This window comes from Chenopodium quinoa, unplaced genomic scaffold (genome assembly GCF_001683475.1).
Source record: "Chenopodium quinoa cultivar QQ74 unplaced genomic scaffold, ASM168347v1, whole genome shotgun sequence".
Lineage (NCBI taxonomy): Eukaryota > Viridiplantae > Streptophyta > Magnoliopsida > Caryophyllales > Amaranthaceae > Chenopodium > Chenopodium quinoa.
Window position 1 is genome coordinate 777,211 of NW_018742899.1, and position 11,177 is coordinate 788,387.

General features: G+C 35.9%; 1 protein-coding gene across 2 annotated transcripts; it reads right to left on the reverse strand.

Annotated features, from left to right (window-relative positions):
- Window positions 1–1,108: 1,108 nt before the first annotated feature.
- Window positions 1,109–10,021, reverse strand: LOC110727063 (protein CLP1 homolog). Of its 2 annotated transcripts, XM_021906601.1 has the most exons (11): window positions 9,806–10,021; window positions 9,297–9,556; window positions 8,122–8,193; window positions 7,892–7,987; window positions 5,907–6,148; window positions 5,648–5,786; window positions 5,478–5,534; window positions 5,040–5,174; window positions 4,163–4,398; window positions 1,727–1,771; window positions 1,109–1,595 (listed from the first exon to the last, which is right to left on the reverse strand). In XM_021906601.1, exons 2-11 carry the CDS (start codon window positions 9,543–9,545, stop codon window positions 1,508–1,510), a joined length of 1,359 nt encoding a protein of 452 aa, XP_021762293.1. In that variant the 5' UTR covers window positions 9,546–9,556; window positions 9,806–10,021; the 3' UTR covers window positions 1,109–1,507. The 2 variants fall into 2 exon arrangements, with proteins under 2 accessions (XP_021762293.1, XP_021762294.1); XM_021906602.1 differs by lacking the exon at window positions 1,727–1,771.
- Between the last annotated feature and the right edge of the window lie 1,156 nt (window positions 10,022–11,177).

An 11,177-nucleotide genomic window follows, 5' to 3' on the forward strand; every position in this document is an offset into this window, starting at 1 on the left:
GGATTGGGTAGCAATTTAGAAAAAATTTCTAGCTACTCGTTTGACCATTGGAGCTAAAAATGAAATTATCTTGATGAAACTATTTTGCTTGAGAAAAACCTTGCCAAAAAAAGAGGATAAAGTTAAATTTAAAATGCTAATTAAGAAATTAAAGCTCTTTTAAAGCATAAGTTAGTAGCTAAGACACAAACTAGCTATAAAAGAAATTAGTTTAAAATTTTATGTGCCATAACAAGCTAATTTGCTATTTAGCTTGCCATTGGATTACGAAAGTACATTGAATCTTTGCGATATTAGTATATTACCCTTTGTAGCTTTTAAACATCAACACATATCTTAGAAAATAGAAGTATTAAATTTGAATAGATAATAGATTCTCAAAGAATGTTTTCAAGTTCAACTTAATTTCAACAGCTCTATCAACTTGACTAATACGAAGGATTGCACTGTTCTTTTGAGCAGAGCAGATTTCAGCTAAGCAAAGCAGATGTCAACAAAGCAGAGCAGATTATGAATACTCAGCAGAGCGAGGCTAAGCAAAGCAGAATAGGGCTTAACATAGCATAACAAACCACGGCAGCTCAAAAGAACACAAAAGAACAGGGCCTACATCGCATTTACCACTTAACAGCTCTGTCAACTTACCCAATACAAATTAAAGTGTTTTAGAACCATGATTTAGTAATATGTGCTATATTATAACTACTTCGCAGTACGCACGTAGTTATCAATATACCTGCCCAACAAATGCCATCAGTAAATTCAACACAGCATAAAAAAAAAAAAAAATCCGTAACTACCACTGGAGTTGCACACTTCAATTAGAGCTAATTTAGCCTTCAATAGACCTTGTCTTAGCCAGAAAACCAGGAAGTATTGAAGGCCAATTCAAGGACTCTTTCCATACTCCCTCTGTAACCTCTGTTCCATAACATCTAACCATTCAAATAACTATTTTAATTTTATACAATATTCTGTACATCACTGAAACTTATGCTATCAATTAGAAATCCAAATATCAATGCAATAATTAATACCTAAAATTTCTGCATAAGCAACATTTTGTATGGAATGGCGAGAATACTTCATAGCCTAGTCATTGACCATATTAGACAATAAAGAACTCAATATACTGAAATTGGAACATAAGCTAAAGTTTAATTGATATTTCATGAAGCTAGGGACTGTACATATCAAAGGCGCCAAAGCTTGCATACCAAACATTGCTAAACGCCTAATCAAGCATGTCAGGATACACCAAATCCTCTCGCAAGGAGATAACAAACACCAGTCAACTATAACTATAACCTAGCTTAGTTGCTATCTGTCAAGTATAAATTGTTCCTATTTTCTTTTCCCTTCACTTCCCACCTAATCTTCTCTTATGGGGGACAGGGGATGGCACAGTTGGAGCTGCCTTACATTTTCACCCATAGCAGTCAGCAGCTCCCAACACAGTTACTTATGATACGAAGGACGCACCTAGAAAGTAGAATATTTTGAAAACTCAAGTTTCTAACCAAGCTAATGTCCCCAATATCAAAATTTTGCCCGGCAGTTCTCCTGCTGAAGGTGCAAGGTACGTCATTTTTTTCCTGCATATTGATATATACATAAATCAATAACCATCAAGGATACGTTATTCATAGATCAATACACATGCAAGGTACGTTATCAGGTTCACTTATATAAACATAAATCAATAACCATCCAAAGAACCACCAACCTTTGAACATCAACATCAGTAATATATATAAACCCAGCAACATTACTGCGACCATGGAAACAAATAAACATCAATTGTTATTGATATAATATAGGAAAATTTAACAACAAAAAACCAACCTTTGCTCCGTTCTCCCAAAATGGACCAACCTTTAAATCTTTCCAAAATAAACTCAAGTTTGTATTTTTTCTCATGTAGCAAACCAGGTTGCAATCCACATGTCATGTCCTCATTTGTTAATTTTTTTTTTTTTTAAATTTGATAATTAAAAAAAATTATTTATTTTAATTTTTAAAAAATCTGATAATTTAAAAAAATAAAATAAAATAAACACCCTCCCATTCCCCACCACTGTCCGCCCTCCCTCCCCACTAGCCACCCCTTCCCTGACGGCAGCCGGCGCCCAATCCATTCCTCCGGCTCAGGCGACCCCCCCTCCCTTTTCCCCACCCTCCATGAAACCACTCAAAGCCCCTTAAAAATAACCCCGCAGACACTACTTACACTACCCATCACCCTCAAAAACCACCACATCCACCACGAAAACCACAAAAAAAAAAGGCCCATCTCCATAAACACCCCTAACCACCCTCATAAACAACCCACAAACACCCAAACAAGACTAGATCTAATGACAATTACTCGGAAAAACAACCAAAAAACTAGATCTAACAAGAATTACTCAGAGAAATAAAAGAGAGAGAGAGAGAGAAGAGTGACGGTAGTAGATGCTGCCGGGACTGCGCGGCTGCTTGCGGTGGCCGGAAATGGTGGCGGTATGCTGGAGGTTGGTGTGGTCCGGTGGTCAGATGCTTGCGTGAGAATAGAGGGAGTAAGGAAGTTGTGCGGTTTGGTGATGGCGAGAAAAGCGGGGGGGTGGAGTAGTGGGAGTTGGCTGATGTTGTTGATAGGTGTGGCTGGTGGTGAGCGTGAGTGAAGGAGATTGAATGTAGCGGGCAGGAGGGAAGAGAATTGGCGGTCGACGGCGAGAAAAGTAGGGAGGTCTAAGTTGTGCGGTTTGGTGGTGGTGAGAAAAGCAGGGAGGTCTGAGTTTTTTTTGTTTTTTTTTTTTTAATTTTGTTAATTTATTAATTTAAAAAGATAATTAAATGAAAAATTAAAAAAAAAAAAAAAAAATGACCAGTTGTTCAGGTCACAAGTCATTTGGGTTTGCTATGAGAGAAAAAATACAAACTTGGATTTATTTTGGGAAGATTTAAGTTGGTCCATTTTGAGAGAACAGAGCAAAGGTTGGTTTGTTGTTGTTAAATTTTCCTATAATATATATATATATATATATATATATATATATATATATATATATAAAATAAAAATAAAAAATAAAAAGAAGGCTAATAATCAAACCTCATTTAACACTATTTTTTTTGTGAGAAAACAACTTATACTACACATTTTATTCGAAAAAGAAACCTTGTAGATGGATTCCAGCAAAAAAGTCAAAACTCACTCAGCCATTTTCTTTCACATCAAAAAACTCAATTTGTTCACAATTTTCAACCCATGAACTCATCTAAAATCTTACAAAAACGGTAAAGGCAAGATCTTCAATTTAATCCTTTCTCATTTTTATTTTTTTTGTTAATCTAAATTACATGTGGTTGAGTATTTATTCAAATTAGAAAAAACAAATCAATTAGGCAATAAACTTGTGAATTTAAATTGAAAATTCAAATTAAGGCTTTGGTAATTTTTGATAATGTCAAGGATCTGGTGGGCTGATGGGTGTAGCTTCTAACAGCAGTTTTTTCTTTTTTGATTTTTCAATTTCTATTTTGGCCCAGAATTAATTCTTTCAAACAATGGTTAAGTTGGGGCAACAACACCCAACAAAAAATGCAAGTGTGGTCTGTGTATATGCAAAATCATAAATTGAGGTTAATCTTGAAGAAATTTCATTTCATACAAGTTTTATGATTATGAAACAGGAAAAGGTTACAAACTTTTCAATGGGTTGATCAGGGAATGACAGATTCAAAAAGGGAAGTAACAAATGAATAGTTGGAGGAGATCAAAGATATTAATCAAGAAAGTTGGAGGAGATCTGTATGCTGAAGAAAAAATTAATAGACAAGAAAATGAAAAGACCAATTTGCTTGCTGAATTTGGAGGGATAAAGAACAGGGAGGAGGAACATCAAGATGATTGAAAAAGAGAGTGAAACACATGCACATAAAGGGAGAGGTAAAGGGAGGATCAATGTCTTATATATGAATTTTTAGCCGGAATTTGTCCATAAGGAGAATCTTTTGTGAAAAAAATTGTCATATTAAGGTGTCTTTTCACAAATTCTGTATTAAATAAAGACTCTTCTGACAAATTTTCTAATAAACATCAAACACCCTTCATTAGTTCAAGAACCGATGTAATATAATGCAAAACATTTATGAACACATCTGCATTCCTCATTAAAATTACCTAGTAATAATGTCTTCCGGATCCTTGGCAAATGAAACAGCAAGCACAGCATGTAGCAAGTCTTGGCTGATGTTTACAGGAACCACCCTAGTAGGGTCAGCAGCAGGCTCTGCACCAATTGGCAGAGCTGAACGTGGTGCTTGCGGTCCACCACCAATTCGGTAGACAGACAGGTCATTGAAATTAGCAATGTTGGAATGAGGTGAGAGATCATTTGCCAGGCCATAGAAATATTCCTGAAATTAAATTTTTTAAAAATGTGGCATCGACAAACTTTAAACGTCTAGGTAACTTGGAGAAACTATTCGCCATTTCAACTTAGCAACCAGCATATTGGAAATTTTACAGATAAAAAGTTCCAACATATAAGTTCAGCTGTTAAACAAAAACTTAAATTTAATTATAAGAAAACAGTAAGACAAGAAAACTGAGAACATAACTCTTTATCACAAAGAAAAAAAAAAGAATTTTTGAATCAGTGTAATATAAAATGAATAGTCAATTTGGGACACAGACTGAAAGACAAGTCAGAAACAGTAGTTGAATAAACTTATTAAGGTAGGGCACAGACTTATTTAACTGGCAAGTGAATAGTCATAAATGTTTATCGGCCTATGCTTAACGCTTTAAGTAGCAGAAGAATGGTCCACAGATGGAAAAGTAGTTAACTTGTCCTTTTCTGATGATATTGAATATTTGAATGTTCAAACTAATTTTGATATGTTTAGTCTTTTATCAAGCACAATGATGAAGAATATTCTAAATATACAAGTACAATGCCAAAGTTAAAATGCAAGAACACCACAACTAAAAAAAATATTCAACAACAATAAATTTTACCACAAGAAAAGGTGAGAGACAATATCTAACTTATTACCCTTATCCTGTATCCCCTGGATTTCTGACGGTATTTTGGTGTTCGGGAGACAACACCTCCAGATTTCTGTAGTTTTACTACATCAACCTTGGGCTTGGTTTTCAGCACATCTTTAAGCATACTACAAAGCTTTTCCTGCATAAAATATAAAGAATTAAGATTATAGTATGCCATAAGTTATGGGCAACTAACCAAGTGGTCCAATAATACTATACTAGAGTACTAGATCACAGAATCTACGTCTGATGGTAAAATTAGAGAGCCGCAAGATCACTTCTAAGACTAAGATAGGAACACAATTCTCAAATAATTTTGAGAGTTCATATCTAAATTAGATTTACACAAAAAAGGGACCTCATCCAAGTTAGTGTAAAAACACATCTGGTCTACCTGGCCCAAATAAATTGAAGTAAAAACACGGGTTACAGTAACACATACCTGGCCCAAAACCAATACAACATCTGCATTAAACATATCTATAGCATGAAGAAGCAGCTGCAAAAGGACAAAGGATTCAGAGTACACTATGGGAAACATTCAATACGTAAGAGACTGTTAATGAATTGTCCACAAGCATGAAAAAGCTCCAGAAGCATTAGACATCACACCTCATAGCCTACTCCTTCTACCCAACCCATTGTATTGATCACCATACCAGCAGCTCGTGATTCAGAATTACCAGAAAATTGTTTTTCAAGTGTCTGAGCAAGTTCTTTCACAGCTAATTTATATAAATCTACATTAGCACTGCAAAACAGCTCAAAAACAAAGGTTATAGCAAATACAATGTTAATGAAAGCTGTGATAATCTATAAAATATAACAGTATAGCCACAAAAAATAAATTTAGAAGTCCAAACACAATTACCTGGGACTTGTATGTCCATAAAAGTAAACCAAAGGCATTTCAAGAGGAATTCCTTCCACTGGATCAATGGGCATCTCAATTGGAGTTGCTGCAATTGACCCAGGTACTGTTATACTTCCCTGGCCTATATCCAAATCCACAAAAGTAGGCTTCCAGCCCTGCTTGGCTCCCCAGCTAAGAAGCATCCTTGACAAAGTACTCTTTCCAGAGCCAGTGGGACCCACCACAATAACCCTGGGACCCTGAAAAAACGCCATCTGTTAGAAGATATTACAAAAACAGGCAAGTCTACAGAGCCTGTATGTTACAAGTTATCTTCTGCTCAAGTGGGAAGGACTATGGAAGCATAAATAGAGCATAATGAAGATGTAACAGCTTTCTTATAGACCTAGAAAACCTGACCTGGCCATAGCCTGAAACTGGATGACACTAATTTGACCCAAACTAAAATCAACTGTACTGGAACCAAGGTGACCCAAATATATTATGACAAATGATAAAATCAATATGTATTTAACTTACAATATCTTAAATATCGGCCAGATTCCAACCCAACCTTAACCTAAATTGTATGGCTGATCACCCCAATAGGACTGAAACCAAACCCATTCAGATAGTTATCTCCATAAAGTAACAAAAGAAAGATTAAAACCAATTTTGTCGCATTTTGTCTACCACCAAAGTATTTACAAATAAAAAGTCCAAACAAGTAGTTTCTTAAAATTAAACACTTTTTTTTGAGCCATTGAAAATAAAAACTTAACCATTAATACACAATATGAAAATTCCAACCACACAAGATTTAACAAGGTATATGTAGAAGAATCGATGCCTTGCACAAGCAACAAGTTCATTACTAGAAGCGAGTAAAAGAAACACTTTTGTTACCCCAAAGAAGACACACTCCTACCTCTACTAACTTTCCATTATCTTTTGTTTGTGATGTTTCTAATCAATCAAAGCCTTAATCCCATAAGTGGGGTCGGCTACATGAACCAAATTTGATTATTCCATGTAGTCATCGACCAAAATCTTCCTCCTCCATCCCTTACGATCCAATGCCTCATCCTCATGTAAATCCATATACTTCATATCCTTCCTAACTCCTTCCAACCAAGTCATTTTCGGTCTCCCTCTCCCTCGCTTAACCGTTGTTCATTTGTGATATTTCTAATAAAGAATTTATATTTTTCAATGTGTACATCAGTAAATGACAAGGAGAGCTATTGCCAGAAGACGAAAAACTAAGAGGAGAAAAAAATCTAAAAGGCATAATATATTGATCCACAAGAAACAAGCTATACTGCCAACATTCCCAAAGGCTGAAGATAACTTCTAACCTTATATTTTTTTCCTTTGATGTTTTTTGCCTTTTCATTATCATGGAATCCCAAATAAACTTATTAATCTCACACGCATGATTCAAGAGAAAGTCGCCAAGAGTAGGTCAGTGGCATGAGGGGGAAAAATCAAGAAAAAATCAAGTTATACAAATTTTCATCCGTCCCATAATATGAGTACCATATTGATTTGACATATACTTCTTCCGTTCTTTTTTAATTGACACGTTTTGACTTTTGTACTATTAGCAAACTCTCTTTGACTAGCTTTTGAAAATTAAAGTTATAATAAAACATATCCATGTGGGATCTTGTTAGAGCCATTTCAATGTGTATTTTCATAATATCAACTTTTGATAATTTTACTTATTTAATAGTTAGAGATGGTAATTGTTGAGCTTGTGCATTGGTAAACGTAAAATAATAAATTTACGATTACTAGAAAGGCACAAGAGTGTATTGGATATCTTGTTCTACTTAACAAGAATAGAGAGAGCACTGGAAAATTGAATTTAGGGCTAACAATTTTTCTACTTGGTCCTATATAAACATGTTCAAGCAATGAATAAATTTTGGAGTTGGTGGGAGCAGAAAATTCCATGTTTAGGGTTTCCAAATTCTAGCTGATTTAAGTGAAAACAATACCTGAGATGACTCAATATCATTGGAAGAAGATGCCTTAGCTCTATTCCTTCGCGCTTCTAGTATGGCATGAACATTAACATAGCTTATCATTGGCGTCTGAACACAAAACAAAAGCAAGCTTTCACTAAAAGAAATTTCAGGGAAACAACTATCTGGCTTCATTATCAATAAAGGACAAGAATCAACATTCACGAAAACTCCATAAAAAGCTAGCAAGTGGATGAGCATACCTCATCTGCTACATAATCAGATGTATCAGACCCACCATCTATTTCAATTGTGGCTCCATGCCATGTAAAGATCTGGTAATTAAAATGGGGTCAATTATTAGATTGAAGCATTTACACTAAATTACCCTGCAAATCCAATCTCCTAGTGAGCATACAAAATATGTCCTACAAACTATCCTATTTCCTATGGCACAGTTACATGATTAAGAAGTCATGAAAGCCAAATTTAGAACCTGACAGTGCAAGTGGTAAGGGAGAAGAAGGCACTAAAACAATAATTAGTCAAACACCATCCAAGTGCCTAACCACCAAATAGTCTAAATTTCCCATGGTAATAATAATAGAACCTACATCAATGCTTAATAGTTACATACTTCTTGTGCCCATAAGAAAAAAAATTCATTATTCCTTTTTTGGGATATCCACAAAAAAATATTCAGGTTAAAATGGAAATATAATACGCTCAATCCATGCAATGTAGATCCCAGCAACTCCCTATCTCCACACTCTCTCTCTCTCTCCCTCTCTCTCTCTCTTCTCCATATTCCATCTAATGTGGACCCTCTCAAACACTAGCTAACTTTCAATAAATTTGTTTATTCTTATTTCTCCACTATCTACCAAAAAACCAACCACACCCTACTAAAATGTCTAAAAACCATCACTATGCATGCTCACACCGACCAAAAAATTATTTGTGGGCAGAGAGGAGTTCAAATAACATTACGATAGTGATATTTACTTCAAGACAAAGCTAGCTACTAGCAAAAACTAGCCAAGTGAAGCAGATGTGAATGGTTTCCAATTTTCCACTGTCTCAAGTTCTACAAGAGGCATAATGTGGGTGGAAATTCTGCTCTTCCATCCATGCTTACGCCTACATTAGTCTGGGTAACATAATTTCGGATTCAAAATCTTGCATCTACTCAGCATTCTGTCCATTAATCAACTAACATGCACATAAACATGTTTGGCAAAAACAACTCCTCGTTGAAATATGTCATATTGCCATTCTTGTGGTTCTACTCCTTGCTTAAGATGTTATTATTTATAATTTCTTGTAAATCCATTCGAGTATCCAACAATGATCAAAATAAGCACACACATGTTGACAGAAGAGGATTCAATTTTGATTTTGCAACTCAAAAATTAAAATTCAAAGACTTGTAATATACCGCAAATTTAAGGCGTGGAGGAAAATTGAGCCAAATTTCTGGAGGAATTTCTGTACCATATATCTCTGCATAGCCATTTAGCAACCGAAGGCGAAGAGGCGAATTCTCACCCACCTCTATTCGCAATTCACATTCTCTCTCCAACTTCACTTGTCTTGGTGGAGTGGCCCGTCCCTGAGCCGGGGCAGGAGGTGCAGCCGCCCTCGGCCCGGGGAGAAATGGTGCATTTTCATAGTTCCGTCCTAACATTAAACAAAACCCTGCAACAAATTACAACCAAATTTGACTCATTTATCAAAACAGGCTCACGTTAAATTTATTCTCACTTGAGAATATGAATAGCAAAATTCTGGCAACAAAATTTCTCATTTTAATCATTCATAAATTCAGTAATTACAACCAATAGTCTAATTATCCACCATATAAGAACCCTAAATTGATTATACTGACAATCAAATAGTAATCGATTAATACTAGTTTGAAATAATAAAATAAAGAGTAAACCTTACCTTAGAAGCTGCTCCAATGGAGGAAAGAAAGCTCAAAAGCCGCTTCAATGGCGGATTCGGAGTACGCTTCAGTGAAGGAGGGAGCTCACAAGTCACAAGTCACAAGTCACAAGTAACAAGGAGAGCGTAAACGTCTAAAGACGAAAAGCTAAAGCTCCAAAGGGGGTAAATATAATTGTAGAAGGAGAATCACTTACACGCGCATAATGTCTATAATAGAGGAGTCTAGGGGTGAGGAAAAATATCGGGGAATTGAAATTGAAATTGAAATTGGAATCGGAATTGGAATTGAGAAATCGGGAGGATTTTTTGGACTCTAATGGATAGAGTCTAATAAGGGCAAGATTGTCAATTCATAAAAAGACAACTTGGCATAAAATAAAAGGGAAAAGCAAAAAAAAATTGGGGAAAAGGACAGCTCATTTATTTGTGAAGTGAAAAACAAAAAACGATTTCTCTAAATAGAAATCCCTGCAACATTGAGGTCTCTGCTCTCATTTCCTCTAAATCCAAATCCAATCCAAATTTGAGAGTAAGTCGTCGGAGATCTATAAATTTGAGAGAGAGTGAGTGAAATTTTAGAGAGGGAAACTACTAGGAAAGAGAGAGTGAAACTTTTTTTATAAATAAGCGGTCCTTTTCCCCATTTTTGTTTTAGCTTTAATGAGCTACTTGTTTTGGGTTTTTTTTGGAATCCCTCAGGATACAGTTCTTGAATATAGCCGGACGGTCGCAAATACTTGCAAAACAACGAATATTCCGTCAAGTTATCCATCAAACGGAATATTCGCCTCCGACGATCAAGTTAGTGATCGGGAAACGAATTAATTTAGAGAGAGAAAGTAGAGAGAAGTTGAAGAAAATTGCTTATGCAATAAATGAGATGTCTCTATCCACCCCTCCTATCAGAAATGATTTGGGTATTTATAGGGTTTGGTGACCTAGAATGGTGTACTCTGATTGGCAACGCAATCAGGTAAGGACAAGTGTCTTTTGGGGGCACCATTTTAGCGCCTTTCTCAGGATTTGAGTCTCTTGATGTAAGGAGGCCTTTTTCTCATTCAGGTGCTCTCTTGTTTGCCACGTGTTATCTTCCTATTAGGACATGTGTCGTCCTGTTATTGGGCCACATGTCTCTATAGGATTAGATCACGTGTTAGGGATATTTTTACCCTAAACATTTGTCCCTTAGAGGGGGTGGCTCGTACCATACGGGCCGCCTCCTCTGATCTTCAATCGTCCAGGGTCGTTCGAATATGGGGCTGATGGAGTATTGTAGGCGGATTGTACCGTCTATCTGGTCATGGGATTATCCCTTTGGGCTAAATGCCTTAGTCGGTCCGCCTTATTTCATTGGTGGACTTAAGTCTTG